This window comes from Micropterus dolomieu, linkage group LG05 (genome assembly GCF_021292245.1).
Source record: "Micropterus dolomieu isolate WLL.071019.BEF.003 ecotype Adirondacks linkage group LG05, ASM2129224v1, whole genome shotgun sequence".
NCBI classification, from domain to species: Eukaryota; Metazoa; Chordata; class Actinopteri; order Centrarchiformes; family Centrarchidae; genus Micropterus; species Micropterus dolomieu.
Genome location: NC_060154.1, coordinates 20,282,138 through 20,300,068, shown reverse-complemented (window position 1 = coordinate 20,300,068; position 17,931 = coordinate 20,282,138). Strand labels below are relative to the sequence as shown.

General features: G+C 42.0%; 2 protein-coding genes and 1 long non-coding RNA gene across 4 annotated transcripts in view; 2 read left to right on the top strand and 1 right to left on the bottom strand.

Moving 5' to 3' along the window:
- The window catches only part of lpxn (leupaxin), a 665,334-nt gene that overhangs the window by 132,087 nt on the left and 515,316 nt on the right, over window positions 1–17,931 (top strand). The gene's annotated exons all lie outside the window — the stretch shown is intronic.
- The window catches only part of LOC123970760 (zinc finger protein GLIS1), a 70,546-nt gene that overhangs the window by 6,107 nt on the left and 46,508 nt on the right, over window positions 1–17,931 (bottom strand). For both annotated transcript variants that reach the window (XM_046049043.1, XM_046049042.1), the window contains 4 exons: window positions 15,266–15,427; window positions 12,540–12,650; window positions 8,519–8,660; window positions 4,347–4,527 (listed from right to left, as the gene is read on the bottom strand). In XM_046049043.1, the coding sequence (XP_045904999.1) occupies window positions 4,347–4,527; window positions 8,519–8,660; window positions 12,540–12,650; window positions 15,266–15,427 (596 nt within the window). The remainder of the gene's footprint in view (window positions 1–4,346; window positions 4,528–8,518; window positions 8,661–12,539; window positions 12,651–15,265; window positions 15,428–17,931) is intronic.
- LOC123970812 lies at window positions 1,996–6,749 on the top strand. Its single transcript, XR_006825057.1, has 2 exons — window positions 1,996–4,435; window positions 5,448–6,749. It is a non-coding gene; the product is annotated as an uncharacterized LOC123970812 (long non-coding RNA).

Sequence of the window (17,931 nt, the reverse complement as noted above, 5' to 3'; positions counted from 1 at the left end):
TTAATACAAACAATTTTAAAGTGATGAGTAGATGGTTTATGAGACCTCACACTGCTCACTGAGAGAACAGCTCAGTGTCTTGAGTGGCTCAGTGAATTTTTCTGTGAGTAATATGGGAAAGCTGATGTCATTGTGGGAAAGAGATCTGGTTCAGCACTTAAGTTCATGATTAAACTCCGATCTTAGGAATGCTACAGCCAGAAGATGAAAAGGTCTTGCTGCTCTGAAGTCCAGACAAAATCACTTGTATTCAGGTATGCGTGCATGGACTGTGACTGCAACGATTGTACAGAAACATTAATTCAAGTTGATGCACTCTTGTTGTGTTAAAGTAAAGCTGCCCTTGGGAGTCTTGGCTCTTTGTACTGAGGCGCAATGGGATGGAAAGAAACCTGAAGATTCATGGGCAGTCCCACTCTGCTCCTCGTTCGTCTTCCTTCACCTGCAGCTAACTGTCACACTAGGGAGCTGGGATCATACCCTGTCTTCCACAGACCCTACGTCCTCCACAAACACCCTCTGCCTCCCCTCTCATCTCCCCCCTTTGTAGCCGACCAAATAAGCCCCTCTGATGGATGACAGGGGCTTCTTTGGCGCAGACTGGTGGGAACGCTTCTGGTTCTGGTTAGCAAGCTAAAGCTGTGCTTGAGAGACAGACTACAGCATTCTGGCTAAAGCTAAGCTAAAGCTAAGCCAGCCCTGAAGGCCCCAGCCTGAAGAGAACAGCCAGGGCTCGGGATATTTTTGGGGGCCCTGAAATCTCTGTTAGTCTAAAGATAACTGCCTTAAACAGAAGTGATTCATCCTTAATCACCATCCTTCTTGGAAGAATATTCACAGTAAATCATCTGAATCTTTTCTGTGAATTAACCGTTTGTGTAGACAGGTTAATTCAAGACTAGACATTTATAACCAGCACCACAAAATTAGTGAGTGACATGCTGTCACGAGTGACTACCTCAAAAATGTTTATTTGGTGCTGTGAGATTGACACTCATTTTCTGGATCAGAATGATGATGGGCTGGAAGACAGACAGTGTAGAGCTACGAGCTGTGAACGTCCCCCTTCAGAGCAGGAGCTCTTAATGTAGCTCTGTGCCGTCTCTGCCGCCACTCTAATTCAATTAGCCCATGTCAGTCACTGCTGAGATATCAAACCACCTCAGACTAATATTTGCAGAGGGGCTCTAATATCAATACGCAGGTAAAGGCAGTAGGCTCTCCCCTCCGCAATTATATAACCACATATGGCTGAAGCAGTGAATGACAATATTTACCACCCATCTCTCTGTGAGCACAGGCCGCCATGGTGGAACAGCCATCTCTATGAGAGAGGCCCTACGCACACACAAGCATACGCACTCGTGCCACGCCAATCGCCAAATGTATTTTAACTGGCATATTTTAATATTAGCTTCAGAAAAATGACACTGGTATTTACAAAGTAAAAAGAGTCTAAATGGCCCATTTGAGCCAGAGTAAACACATTTAGCTATGAGGTCAGAGGCTGCCACACTAGAGGCAAGTTGGTTTGATAATTTTGTCAAAATGTTTAATGTCCTGCTAAACCGTTTGGGAAAAACAAGTGCGGCGCTGATATTGACTTTGGCAGCAGCCTGTATACTCAAGGCTTTAAACATGTAAATCAAATGCTCCATCTTCAGGCAAATGTGAGTAGACGTTTCATGCCCGGCTAGTTGCACTGTAGGCCCCTGCCACAAATCGCTTTCTGATTCCTCACCCCGCCCCCGTCCACACTGTGTGATGAACAGATATGCCACCACTGTGTGTGTGTGTGTGTGTGTGTGTGTGTGTGTGTGTGTGTGTGTGTGTGTGCGCGCGCGCGTGCGCATTTACGACTACTTTCAGGTGATGAAATCCATAAATTTGGAAACTGCTGCAATTTTAATGCAGCATTGTCATCATGTCACAAGAATGTAGGGCGGTTACGGTGGGGAAGTAAAGATATACATGAACACGGGAGATTGCTTCTATGGCATAATGGGCACTTAAGTTACACATTTAAGCAAAAAGGGAATTCTCACCGCACTCACACTCACACAGTGTTCAGATGTTCTTCATAAAGCACCCAATGGAATAGACCCACATCTCACATCCAATATGTCACCCTGCCTGTGTAGCTGCTGTTACAGCATCCCCTAGTCAGGTCCTTTTCACTTTCCATTCCTCTCCTCGTGCTGGTAATTGTGCGTGCCGCCGAGAAAGAGGCATTTAAACCGCAAGGTAATTTAGACAGGGTTCTCCTCCTGCTTACCAGGCTTGAAACAACACACCACCTTCCAGATGCTTCCAGGCCGACCTGACGTCTCGGAGCGGCGCTCGGACGTTTACATCCAGACGGTTTTGCTGCGCCGGCCCGCTGCACTGTTTGTGCTGGAAATCTGCTGTGCCTCACACCCCAATCACACGCAATCATGTGTGTTTCCTGGATTACTATATGTAAACTCCTCTCAGTTACACACGCTCCCACACACGGAGGCACACATGAGTACGGATGCATGCGTGGCTCTTAAGAGTAAGAAAGCCATCAAACCTCATTCTGTCATACACCTATGCTGTATATACTCCCATAAAAGTGCATATACACACGCAGACACCCAAAGAGCAGACCACAGAGTTAAAAGAAAGCGTGTTTATGTAACACGATCACTTTTGTAACACAGGGTTTATGATGCTTGATTCCATCCACTCTTTCTCAATGTTATTAAACTGTAAAAGACTGTTTTCCTTTTCTACCTCCCTGGTTTTCGGCACATTGTTTAGTACAGTACACACTGAGCCTCCTGACGACACTGGGGCTCTGCTGGCTCTCTAGGGAAATCATCTGCACTAATAGGAAACATGCTGTGCCTCTCTGTCTCTCTCTCTCACACACACATACACACACACGCACACACTAAGAACAGCACAGATACATGACATGTTTAATTTCTGCTGAAGTGTCCTTGAGCAAGATAGATTCCTCAAGACACTTCTATGAGCTGATGTTTCCATGGACTCCTGGATACTCTGTGGTATCCAATGCAATGAGGCAGCTTTCTGAAAATGTGTTTTAGTACAGTAATTAATGTATTCTCTTTACAGTCGGTTCTTTCTTCATGACATTTACAAGAAATTTAAAACAGGACTGAGGAGAAACTCTTTTTCTTCTTTGCCAAAGATGTAGCAATACTGGCACACTTGCTAAATAACACTTAAGTGTCTTAAGTTTTATTGCTGGTCCTTTAATAGTATCCCCAGCTGTACTTATTTTCACAATTATCTGGAAGATGTATCATCTTTTAAGATGGCATAATCTAATGCAGTTCATTGTTTGGTATCTGTTGTATGATCCCTCAACAAGTGTCTTATGCAATATATGAAGGTCTGTACCAGTAGATTTGTACAATATGAATTGGTTGGTAATGTTGTCAGAGATAATTTGTTAATTCTTGTCATTTTAGGATAACACAGCTCACAACATAAACAGCAAATGATGATCCTATCGCACTGCTTTGACAGTTTACTCTCATTAAAGCGTGAATCATGTCCGGCCAAGCGGTTTGGTCATCGCGCTGACGCTGTTGTATCCAGTGGAGATGGGGACCTTATGAACACTGATTCCAGTGCCAGAAATAGAGCTGGTGATGTGTCACGTTGACCCCGTGGTGACCGGCACAGCCCCTCTTCCCATGAGGGATGTCTCAGGGGTTGTGGAGTTGAGTTTGTTTCCAGTGAGAAAGCCAAATGGGTTTGTCAGCAGGACGGAGAGGCTTAACCTAACATGATCTAAGTGGGTTCGCACTGTGGGCCGGCCCTGATTCAGGATGATAAATAGGTGGAAAACAATGGAAACACAGTGGGTCAAAATCAGTGTGAGGATCATAATACTATCAGCAGGTAGAAAGTTCAAGTGTCTTGTGTGTGTGATTGTAGTTATCTGGATACTTGTAAATGTATTGTCATTTGGGCGGCTTGTTCTCAGTGAAGATGTTGCTCTTGTTCATCTTTACGCATTGAGTGTTTTTTGTAACTTCAGCTGGAAAGGTTTGACCTCACCAGACCACGATGTCACATGGCTTTACCTCACACATACACCCCTTTGAGTTTAACCGCAGAGGCCAGTCAGAAGTAGTTTTAGTCATGTGACAACACTGTGACAAAGCCTTACATGACTGAGAAATTCCCACTCATTAATCAGGAAATGTAAACTTTCACCAGATTTAATATTTATATTTCCCACCCTTCTGACACATTCATAATTTTCCTTCCTCAACAGTGACCCCTAAGTATGACACATCTCCACGGCTGAACACATCCATGTGACACATCCACGGAGGACTCACCCGTCTCTCGTGCTGTCCATGGCGGCCAGTGGGGACAGATGATGAGGGCTGCCGAGTTCCCGGTCCAGTCGGTGCTGTCGGGACGTCAGGTCAGTGGCGGAGGCAGAGGAGGGGTTAGGGGTAGGAGAGAGGAGCTCCACTGAGGCGCTGTGATGGGGGGTGCTGGAGCCAGTGTACAGGCCTGAAAGACAAACAAAGTTAATTCAGTAAACGTGCCAAATAAACTTGAGGGCCCTGCGCTCCACATTTCCTTTGAGCAAATTAAAAACCATTTCATGGCAACAGGATTTTGTTTTGACAACCTTCATCCAATCAGAGCTTTGTAAAATAAAATGTTCTGTGTTGCGCTGTTTGTAATTTAGGGTACATTGTTTCTGCTTCCACGGGGATTGGCCTTGTTTGTCCTTTCAGCTGTTTGTTCTTATTACACAATAATAATCTAAACTGTTACATGTGTTGAATAGTGGCTTTAAACATCTAAAGGGGGAATAAGGTTACTGGATGACCTCCCTTTTGCGTGTGTGTATGTTTGTGCATGCTGACGCTCATGTTTATGATATATGTGATGTATTTCTGCATGTGCACATCTGCATGAACATTGTACTGTATCAGTGTACTTTTCCTTTTAAACTTTTTACACATAAAAAAGAAGACAATAGAAGGCTATCATTGTCTGACTCTGTTCCAAAATGTCCAATATGTCTTTCACTATTCAATCACTGAGTATTTCTAAATCATATTTGATTAGCATTTTGTTGACACAGTGGTCTGGGGGGGGGTCATTATTTTCTACTAAAGCCAGCTGCATGTTGGCAACTTTTTCTACTGTTTCAAGCTTATCCATTTTTCTATTTACAATGTACTGCAAATAGGGCTGCAACTAATAATTATTATTATATATTAATGATTCTTTATTTTTTTGTGTTCCCTTGACATTCTGACAAGTTTCCACTTGTTCAATCTGAAAATGTTGCTCCAGAGAGAGAGACTTGTGACAATTCATAGTAAAATCTAAATCTTCAGTCAAGAACTTGACATTGCTGACACCAAGTCTTGATAAGAGAGGTTACTCTTGGATCTTTACTTGTTCTCCCAACACAGTAAATCTACTCTCTCCATCGTCCGCTTCATTCATCGGCTGATGTCTTTCCCAGCGTCCATGAGGAGAGCTGCGCGCTGACTTTCTGGGACAGTTAACCAGTGACGAGAGGAGAAGACAAGGGGAGATGAAAGGAGGGGAAAAGATCGCTGCTCCTGGTTTTGCCGTTTCCAGGGCCAGCTGTTCTCAAGTGGAAGCATGCCGAGGCCTGATCTGACAGCACTCTGAAATGGTTACAAGCTTGATTCATTACCCCCAAATCATCAATCACAGACCTTAAATGTTTTCCCCTTTAGCCCCAACATCTGCTACCAGACCTGCAAAACAGTCGACAAATAATGGCCGTGATTGCCTCAGTTTCAATGCTGGTTCCTTGTGGAGGGAGAGAGAGAGTGGATGTGATGGCACTCTTGAAGAGTTAGCGGAGGATTATGTTCTGAAAATGTTGTGGATTGCTCTGAAAGGCTTCCGGTCGAGTTCAGAAAGAAAGCTCTGTGTGAGAGGGCGATGGAGAGGTACATAAGCCTCTCAGCATAACAGCAGGAGCATGTAAACCTCTGTACTAAAACTATGATGAGTCCTTCCTCTGGTTAATCAGAGAACACTTTAATTATGCTCTATAAAACAGAGAGTGGCTTCTCGTAAGTCTCACTGCAGCCATGTGAATAATAGCAGACTTATAAGCCGTGAACAGGAAAACAAGTTAAGCTCTGACTGGAAGCATGACTCATTTTCTGCTCCACAAGTGTTAATGATGGGATGGCTGCCCACTTTGCCCCACCTCTTCCATGCATCCTATTGGCCCTGGAACAAAGTGAAACTCATGCAAAATGGGGTTCTTGCATGCCAACCTGCAACATCTTTGCTGGCCTCAAATAACACTGCATCGGCTCACGGGCGAGCTCCTCTGGGCTCTAAAACATTTAAAACAAGAGAGCAAGCAACATCCACTCAGAAACAGAGGGAGGTCAAGGTGGAAAAGCCAAGACTCAGAGGCCTGGTTCAACATTCAAAGACAAGTTGAACATTCAGTCATCAACGGGACGCTGGAGTTCCAGCAACAATAACAGAGAGCAACGGGGAGCCTGGATGGGGTACTGGCAGAAAACAAGGACAGATGTGTCCATAAACTAAGGAAGCTGCAGGGCATCTCTCTTGTCTTTAAGATTGTTATAATAATAATATATTTATCTCTCTCTTGTTCTCAATCTAAAGCAGTGTTGACGTTTGGTGACGGTCAAATTCATCAATTCTAAAATGGAAGTTTAATGGCTATATATGACGAATAAAAGTTTCTGTTTGTGGCTGTGTGTAATGTTTTTTGCAGCCTTGCATGACAAGATGACAGGTTAACATGATATGCTTATGAAATACAAAACTAAACAAACAAAAGTGCCAGGTTGTAACATTTCCTTCTAAATTTAAAGGACCAAGTAGAGTCCAACAGCTAAAATGCTGATATAAAGTATGTTAAAGCAATTAAAGATAAATTATAGTGGTGTAATTTGTTTAAGTTTGACCAAAGGCACCAAAAGTATGATTTTTACTGCCTGAAAACACAAAATTACCATAATACATCTGCAGGAATGTTGACATGGCTGTTGATTACCACCAATGACTCTGTGATTGCTTTGCCAGGTGTTGGGATTTCTGGCGGTCAGACCTCATTTGCTGGCCTGTTCTTCTGTTTTGGAACAAATACTCCCTGGCCGTCGATATCTTGAGATACGGCCAGTCTCTTGCGCTCGCATTTTGAATTGCTCAACCAGAGAGAATAGTGCTACTACTGGTGTCACATGACATGTTGTATTCAAGTCAAAAAGCAAACGATAAAGAGGTATCGCTCATTTATTTGTGCTTTTGAGTACACAGTTGATTTATTCTAGCGTGTTTTGTGAAAACACAACTTAGAAGGTGTCACATGAAACTTCAATGTATACTGTATGTTATATTTGTGGTTTAAAATATTAAAAATGTATATCAGGAACATGTAAATGTATTAAAATAGATAGGGTAAAATAGTACATAGTTCAAACCAGTATGACCAGGGGATTAAGCAATGGGCATCAAAATAAATTATAGCTTGGAGTGCCTTGGAGAAAGGGGGGAGCTGGACAGTTTCCAGAATCTGAGAAAAAATATGCTTTGGGGACACATGAATTCTATAGATACCTGCAACTAAGGAGTATCAGGTAACAGATCCATTCATTATCTATACCCACTTATCCGTGCAGGGTTGCAGGGGTTGGAGCCAAACCCAGCTGACATTGGCTGAGAGGCGCCCGTCCATCAAACGAACAACCACTCACACATTCACACCTAAAATTTAGAGTCACTAATTAACCATCATTTATGTCATTTGGATGGTGGGAGGAAGCCGGATCACCCGCAGAATCCCTCGCAGACTTGGTGAGAACATTCACACTCCATACAGAAAAGCCTGGGACAACCAAGGTGAGGCGACAGTGCTAACCACTGAAATCATTCTCCAGGAAAATCTGATCCGGTTCTTTACTGTAGCCAGGGTTTAAAGTAGGTGGTAACATCAGGTATGATGGAGAGTGCGATGTGAATCACTCACATGTTCTTTTTTTTTGGAAATGTCAGAAAATAACTACGTTTTGAGAAATGTTAAGTGCTCGCACAAACACCCTTTGAGTTGTACGGTACTTCATCTGTGTAATTTCTAAGGACATGACAGATATTTGGTTCAAGTACGATTAATAGAATAAAAATTTAGGGGGAAATGGTGCCACCGACACAGGACCAATGGCTAGTGGTGACTTGGTGAAAGCATCTTCTTTAAAACTGACACAGATCTTGAGACTACATAAAACCCAACTAGAAGAGAAATGTGAAAATGAATGATAGTGTCTGTTTTTTTTACTTAATATTTAATGGTCTCTTGCCAATAAAGTGTGGGGGGGGGGAGAGCATATGGAAGATACAGTGAGAGAGAATGGAGACTTGCGTTGTTGTTACTGACAGAAGTATTTGATTACTTAATGCCTCCATAACAGGAAGAGGTCACATTATCAGGGTGTTAAATGACAGAGCGGCATCCTGTGTGCACCTGTGAAGATGTCTTGACCCAGTCCAGGAGAACGGCCGTCTTTGCTGTTGTAGAGGTGCTGTGTGGTGGTAGAGCTCTGGAGGTGCTGCATGGACAGGCAGTCACTCAGGATGTCCTGCTCCAGGTGAGGACAGGGCCGAAGCTGTCAATCACAAAGATAAGAATAAACAGAAAATGTTTCCAAGGAATGATGTTGAGTCATTTCAAAAGCAAGAACTGCATCTGGTTTGCACTATTACACAACATAAGAACAAAACACAGCTTCAGTTGTGTCTATTGTAAGTTGGGCCCTATGTGGGGTGTGGGTTTTTTGCTTTCTCTTTTTGCAATACTTTGATTGTATTGTTAATTTGAAACAGTAACCCAGCAAATGAGAATATATTTTCAGTCAAGATGAGCCAGAGCAAAGATCATATGCTCCTTTTTGAGTCATGCGTTGGCCTTGGACATAGCGGGTAAGTGATCACTGTACCAACTCAGAGCCAACGCGAGATTGCTTCTGTTTCTTTCACTGCCAACAGTAATGGGGGCAACTGAAGACACATTTCAGCTGGAGAGTCGATGACACGCCACGCAGAAGAAACCTGAACCTAAGGAAACTTGTATCAGTGGGACATCTGCCTTATGGATCAGTTGAACAGCTGACCTCTGTTGTATACATTAGTGAATTCCTCTGTGATAAAACATTACAGTTGCTGAGGTACACACCAGGAATGCACTAACAACCACATCTTTCCTTTACTCAGGAGATGTGTCTTCAAATAACCTGTAAATTCAACACAGGGACCAGGGGCCTCGTTTCAAAAGGCTACATACAAAAATGTTAACTAAACGGGGTTAAATGTGCGTACGGATACTTCACTGCAAACTTATTTATAGGATTTATAGAAACATTATATGCGTAAAAACGTGCACATTTCTATGCATCTTTCCTCCCATGCTTAAAACTCACACAAAGTTTTTCAGACACGGGAATCAACGATGCCAGATGGGGAAAAAAACAAGATAAAATATCAAAACACACATCACCATATATCATAATGTATATGCCTACCTCTAATTGTGGATATATATTTATTATTATTATTACACCAAAGTACAAAGTACTGAAATTTGCTAAGTGTTTCAAAAATAACAAGTCTGTGAAGTAGAATATGTCCGCTGATACACCACTATAGTTTGATCATTTACAGTATGTGGATTATGTTTATAATCAAAACGCATTTAAATGTGAAGGGAATCATAATAGGTATGATGATGCCCCGAACTTCATATCACAAGTTACTTATAGATCCACAGTATCATAACACTGTGTATACATCTCCATTTAGTTTTCATATAGTTTTTGTGTGTAAAATCGCAGGAGTGAACACGACTGTGCTGCACAGAGCGCACTGGAGACACCATGGGGGCGCACACACACACTCTGCCTTCTCACTTCGACTCACTGGACACATCTGCACCCCCTGCACAGATGGATTGTGTAAATTAGCAAAGGCTGGAAATAAAGCTAGTGACAGCTCTCGCACAATCGCTACCCTCCATATACGCATTATGAGGCCTAATCATAATGCAGGCCAAGCATTACAAAACCAACTTAAATAACGTGTTCACCTGTCATACTTCCATCTTCCATCTTAAAATGTTATGCCAGGGTGGTGGACCACCATTTTGGCAAGATGTAAAGTAATCAGTATGATTGATGTAAGCATAAGTACTGCGTGATATTCATGCGTAATGCTGCATGATGGATGGGCTGGCATTGAGGAGGACAATGGAAAGATTAGGAGGGAACGAGTGTTCAGGGACCTCTAAGATTGCCTGGCCCACGATGATGACTGGCTAATATACCGATTTAGATTCCCTAGAGCCATGCTCTTGGATCTACATGCGTCTAGCATTAGACAAACCAACCCAACTGAATTGCGCCATCCTGGTGCAAATACAAGTAGGCTATAGACACTCTGGGGTTTCTGACAACCGACTGTTACCAGGGGGAATTAACCGACAGTTGTGTGTTTGATATGATCAACAATATATAATGTTTACCTTTCTGCCAAAAGTCCCTTCTGGGAATAATATAATTCTATTAAACTAGCTGCATTTTCTTTTGTTTGTGACCGTGCTGCTGTGTTTTCTGACTTCCACCTCAAAAGCTCCAAGATTTCCCATCTCAGAAAAACTGTTTATCTTCCTCTCAGTTGTTGTTGCTGTGATTCACGGTAAGTGAGCTCATTTATATGCATCAATATTCATGACTTGCTTTGCATCGACCATTTATGGTTGAATGTGGGCGTGTAGAGGGCTGGATATGAAGCTGATCCACATCCTAATCTCTAAATAAGAACTAATTTGCACAGTGTTATCCCTTTTAATTAGTTAATTTTAATCAAGTTATTTATTTTTATGCTTCATTCATAAAACACATGCATCCCATTTTTAATCAGTGAAGCGTAATTTTCATTTAGTAAACACTTACATGCTATAACCAGGCTAAATTAGTGTATGTGCATTCAGCTCATCAGGAAATCAACATGTAATCTAATTGTGAATCCAGTTTGTAATTTTTGCCATCATGCTGTGATACTGACATTCTTTTTTCAGCGTAATAGTAAGAAGTGATAACTTTATGATGCCAAGAGGCATAAAAACCTGGCGGTGTTGCTGTGAGTCATTTGGACCAGAACAAAGTGTATCTTTAAAGTGTTACAGTTACAGATGACAAAGTCGATGTTGTTCACTACAGCTTTTTCTCCAACTTCATTCCAACTCCATCAATCTGCCCATCGTTCAGCATGTCAGTCCATCCATCCACAAATCCACCCTTATTTATTCTCTGAAAATCAATTCCACATTTTGATTTTGTGGTTGGACTGTGGGTGGAAACATACTTCAGCATTATCACAACAATCTTCTCTACCCTCTGATTGTTCCCACAGACAGCAAATGGGCAGATAACAACTTTATCTGCGTGCGACTTACATCTTTTAAGACCTTCTGCCTATCAGGCCAGTGAAATCAACGATAGCTGAACTTTTCATTGCGGTTTTTCTCAACAGTTTTATAGCTGGCATCATCCATGTTATGATTTCACACTGTATGTCAGTAAATATGTATTTTCATGTAATCCTGGGGATCCTCATGAGAGCCCTGCAAAACATTCATCACATGTAATTGGGGCTCTGTTTTCCCCGCCGCGACACTCCTAACAGTTTTTCTCCAGGCCCGCTCCAAGACTGGAGTAAGAGCGTTTGTTTGACATTTGTCCATAACATCTGGCCACTGGGGTATTCCCGCAGTACAGCTTATTAACAATGCTACAAGCACACATGTGTTTCCCTTTACAACGCTAAGCAAAGGAACACATCATCCAGCCTGCCACTATCCAGCCCCTTCCACAACAATGAGCCCATTCTCTGTTATTTACCCGCTTCCAGTCAGGGAAAGAATGGGCTTTTGACCATGAACATGATGAAATGTGGTCAAACCTGATCTATTGTAGGGGAAACGATTCTCAAAGAAACTCCACCACCCCACCCCCCCCACCCAACCAACCCCTCAATTAAACCAACTGGATGGATTTGTGGATAATGCATGGTAGATCTGAACAGGAGAGATTACATAAAGTGGTCTGTTTGTAAAATCTGTAGCCCTGCGCATTAACTTGAATAAAGTCATGCTGGAGGCTGACTAAGAAAAAGGTCCACAGTAGCCCTTGGGAAGGGCACAGCAATGTAGTCTACATAACGTGCAGGTAAATCCACCTGTACTGTGTGGATGTATGCTCACTAGCACTTGTTATGACTACCGCAAAATAAAAGAATAATATTCCTTTAGAAATTTATAGTGTCAAATTAATATACTGTCAACCTTTTAGACATAGAGACATAAAAAAAGGAAATGCAAATGTTAAGTGACAAAAGTCTAAAACATTACAAGACCACAGGGGTGCACTCCTTAAGTTTCTGTTTCTTTTTAAATCTTGATATCTATCTGTTCCATCCCTCTTTTAATGTCTTACCTTTCTACGCACCTGTTGCTCTTTGGCCGAGTGGATCTTGACATGTTTGCGTAGGGAGCTGGGGTCTGTGTAGCGCTTGGTACAGCCGGGGATCTGACATGCATATGGTTTCTAAAAGCACAGAGCAAATGTTCCACATCAGTTAAGTGTGTGAAATACATTTGTTAAATTCACTTTATTGTTAAGGACAGAGACACAAGGCGTTGAGGGTGTGAGTAAGCAAAATGAACAGTTTTGAAATCTCTTGAAGTAAAGGGAAAAGTTAAAGTCCTACCTTTCAGCTGAGAATAACAGAATTTCAAGTAAGAAGAAGAGGAAAAAGAGCATGAAAAAGAAAAAAAGAAAAGATCCATTATACAGTATTTCAAAACCAAATGACTTCCCTGTAGAATTTATAAAAAAATTTATTGAGGACGTTAAAGCTGGTTTATGTTCTGTTTAAATTGCTGTCTCTCCTCCTTTTCTCCTCCCATTGTAGTAAGGAACCCCCTCTCTTGGTACTGACAAAATCATTACTACATGATTACTATAAATACTTTACGATGTATCTAAAACACTCTACATTGGATATTGTGGCCTAATAAAGGGCTATATTTAACCCAACCAGTCTGGTAGTACAGATCAGTCTGTATGTCAGTGTGTACGCTGACATACAGACTAGTTGTATTGAGGGAGATGTAGGAAGATTAGAGTAACCTACATGACATCTGTAAAATGACTGGTCATGGAGTTTCCTCATCATTTCACATCCTTCTCATTAACCAAGCAAATATAGAATGCAGCTAGCTGATTGAGGGATTTTTCCCCCCTTCACTGCAATTTTTCTTTCATCCTCAGGAATACAAGTTGGCCATTAAAGTGTAAGGGGATACGCGTCTTTATTAGCTCTGCCTCCATACCGCAACCTTCTCTGTAAATAAGCCATTGTTATTCCAAGGCGCTTACAGTGCCACTCATCTCTGCCATGTTTGTTTTGCCAAGCAACGCACCCAATACAGCGCAGAACCTTGAGTAGAAAAATATTTTAAAAAATCAAGTACAACTTCTGAGCAGAATAAATATCATTAAAGCTTGAAAATGATTTCCCCCCAAAGTGTTTCTGGCAGGGCAGGCAGCTGGGCAGGCACAGTGAATGCCTTAGCGGGGTGTTAATGTGAAGCCATAAGCATCGGGGTCCCAGATTAGCTGTATCATTTGTCCTACTGTGGAAAGAGTGGGAGGTGGAAGAAAATACTTAACTTGTAGAATAACACAAGTCCGTATTCAGAACTCTACTTAAGTATAAGTTCTGAATGATTTACTATTACATGTAGCAAAAGCATTGGCCAATAGAGTAACATGGGAGGAAAATATTCTGGAAATATAAATAATATGAAACCAGAGTTAAAATGAAGATCTCTTTCAATTAAAGTTTTGCATAAAGTGCTGAATCTGTGCGTTTACTGCTTCAAAAAAGGCTCACCCTGTGCCACTACAGCTCTCCTTCTACCTGCTCAGCATCACTGTTTTATTAACTCTCTGGCTTTTTCAGTACTTTCTCATACAGCCTGGTTCCAACTCTCTGACCTGAGGTAACATAAAGGGGGAAAGAAAGAGTTCAAAGAAAAGAAAACACTGCTGCCACATGACTTAAGAAAATAGTTTGTGAGGAACAATTTTAGTTCCATACTGTTAAAATTCTCATAAATAATATTAATTGAGTTTAAGAGTTGTTTGAAGGGTTTTGTTGTGTCACAGAAATGTACATAATGGGACTTGACTTGACTGAAAATGGCTCTGCATTAATTTAACATTAACGTCATTTTTGGATTTATATACTGTATAAACAGTCTTAACTGACTAAATTCAGATTAGAAAAACTACTTCAAAGACCAATCAAAAATAATGGGTTTTATGGGGGATTATTTAAAACTATGTAGTAAAAACCTCAAACGTATAGATTTTAACAAGAGGTGTTTAGACTGAAATAGTTGATAAGGGCAGAAAATACTTGAAGAGGGGAAAACTGTACAGTATAATAAAGAACAAATACGTCAACTGTCTTTAAGTACATAATTTGAGCAAAACAACTTATTTACTCCCCAGCTGTGTTGGCATGCGGATGGTGATAAAGTGAGGTATTGGTGGGGTTCCTGAGACATGACGAGTGGCAGCGATGGCTGACTCAACCTTTCCTTCCCTTTCCACAGGTCGCACAAACAGGCAAAGCTCTGTCTGAGCTCACAGCACCAATCCAAGCCTGAGCCGCGACTGGGCCTAATGGAACTGATCATTTAATGATCTGTGGCGTGTCACTGCCAGCATACAGAAAGTAAGAATGCCACACCGCTTACTGACTGACAGCAAATTAAAATCTAACACTGTCAAGATGTGGAAATAGGCACTGGGACTTGGACGGCAGTGCAGTTTTTAATGTGGGTGTAAAAGTGATGGCGGGATACAGTATGAGCACACACCAGACACACACACACCCTCACATACACTGAGTGGACCTTAATTGCTAGTTATTTAATAACTAATATTTTAATTTTGCATAAAATCTAATCCCTGAATGGATCTGGTGGAAACTAAATGCAGCTTATATTTACAGTCCATAATTTCATGCAGCCATCCTTTCTGCAACACAGGGACCACCCAGCCTTTAACTGTTGGCCTGAGACAGGTTAAACATGAATCTACTCTGGAGAAATGGAGAGGTGAGACAGAGCAGCGACTTAGTTTCTGACCGTGTCCAGGTGAGTGCGCTGATGCTTGGCGCGGTCGCTGGAGTTGCTGAATGCTTTCTGGCAGCCGGGGTGCTGGCACAGGTACGGCTTCTCTCCTGTGTGGCTCCTCAGGTGGATCTTCAGGTTCTCCAGACGCGAAAACGCTTTGTTACAGCCCTCGAACTGTGGAGGAGGGAAGACAGCACACACACACACACACACACACACACACACACACAGGAATGCATGCACAGAGACAACCACACATAGGCAGGTACACACACAGGACCACACAAGGAAATAAACAAACGGCCACATGAAGGCACACACACACACACACACACACACACACACATATACATGGAGAGGCAGACACACACACAGAAAAAAGAAATCAATCAGTGTAAAGTTGGCAAATTCTGGTACAATGTGGGCTCTGTATACGTGTGCATCTGTGACTCAGAAAGAAGCTGTCCCACTCTTTCCCCCAGTCCCTTGATCAGTCACACAGCTGGAGGAGTTCACTCTATACCACATATTCACCAGCTACGGAAAAGTGAGCGACGTTTAAGAGCATGGGTGGTATAATCGCGAGTACTTTTTTTCCATGGCTCTTGAATTACGTGGCCAATCCGAGGACCTTTGTTGAAAACCCTGTCCACTTGAAAGACAGCGGCATGCGTGACAGTACACCTGCCTCAAGGCTGTAGCTGCATCTAAATTGCAGGGGAAACTGGAGTGTGCCGTACAGCGGCGGTTAATGGGCTGTAATGCATCGCATGAGATAAGTGTTCTGCTGTGTATAGTGCATTAGACTGACAAGTGACAGTGACAGTAAACAAGCTCATATCCGACCCAGCTTGGCCCATTTGATCCAAACCACTCAGCCAATGAACACCACAGATTTGTTAACACGTGAATGATTCATGAGGGTTCTCGCATATCCACTCCTGCTCTTAAGCAGAAAACACAGCTGATTGGTTTATGAGGCTGTCCATGTTGAGACCCCCTACAGGACCTGCTGTGTAAAGAGTCACAAAGAGTATGGGTGTGCAGTAATATGGGAAGCAGTGTTATTTAATTCTACATAAAGTTAATCTCATTTAGGTATTCAGCAGCACCTTGACATCAATACACTGAGACTTAACTGTCACACGGTACAATAGGAGTAGATGAGGAGCTCATGTTGGCATCCTTCTTCTGTACAGTCATTTGTCTGTATCAGGACTTTAGATGCAGGGTTTGCATGGCTGATACATAAACAGAGGGGGGCATAAGACAGGTGGACACATGAAGGTGTAGACAAAAGAGTACAGCGACAAAAGGTGAAGATGGAAAAGCAGGTCGCTCCAGGAACAGTAGTAGGTGCCATGTCTGACCACAAAGATTAGACAAATTAGACAGATGACGGATTAAGAATGATGGCAATGTCTGAAACACAATTTTCAGACACATCATCCCGTTGTTCTTTGTGCTTGCTGTGGTGTAATTCTGATGTTTGAGTTTGATGTAATGACTGAACAAAGATCTGCTTGAAGTTTAATGATAATTTAATGATTTCAATTTGGATTTCCTTTTTTAAATATGTCAGAAGCTGACACAAAGCCTAACTTTGGGCGGCTGTGGCTCAGGTGGTAGAGCGGGTTCGATTCCTGACACTAGTCCTTGTCCTTGGCCAAGATTCTGAACCCCAAAATGCGGTGTGCTTAGTATCATTGTGAGCACTTTGGAGAGGAAGCACTGTATCACTTCTGATGAGTGACACCTTGCATGTCTGTGTATGAATGAATGGGTGAATGTGAAGTGTTGCAAGGAGATTTGAGTAGTCAGGAGACCAGAAAAGTGCTGTATAAATATGTAAATGAATAAATAATTCCATTACCATTTAACATTGTTTTTAACGTTAACAAACATCAAGAAACATTGAAAAAACCCTCAACATTTTTTTACACCTGGAGCTATCTTATTCAGTCTCTGGTTCTTCCTAAAAAGTTCTTGGAAAGTTCTTGTGGTGGAAACACCTTAAATGAGTATCATTTGAAAATCTTTGACTTTGGCGCCCCTAGGTTGTAGTATCAAAAAAGACACATAGAAACATGCTATGATCACAGAAAAATCATAAAAATAATACACAGTATTTAATATATTTTTAATATTCTTTTATAAATTTAAAAAGGAGTCTTTATTCATCCTATGTCAAGTACCTAAATATGAGGCGCAAACCTGTGAGAAATGGAGCCAGGGAGGCATTCGGTCTGCTAAAAACATAGTGCAACTACTCTTGCTTTAAACTAAAGTAAATCTCACCTTAAACCAATTTCTTGGTTAAGGGCTAAGCTGACCTCAGTGCAAATACAACTGCATGGACGAACTATTGCGAAGGCCCTGCGGTCTCTACTGTCCATTGTACGCTGACCTTTAGTGAAGCCTGCTGACAACAGGTCGGGTTACAGCTAAGGAGACACCATTCTTCTAATGGCCCTTCAGCTTCATCTAGGCTCAGTACTCATCCCTGGTCTCCTTCATTCACTCACACAGCACAGGCAGGGCCTTTTATTCACTGAGGCTCCATTTAATATAGGCGAAACCTAAGCCAGTCATGGTAGAGCCGTGTTGGGTGACCAGTGGCTGATTTGTGGGTGTATGTGCCTGTGTGGCTCAGTAAGAGAGTCTTAATCTGACCGATT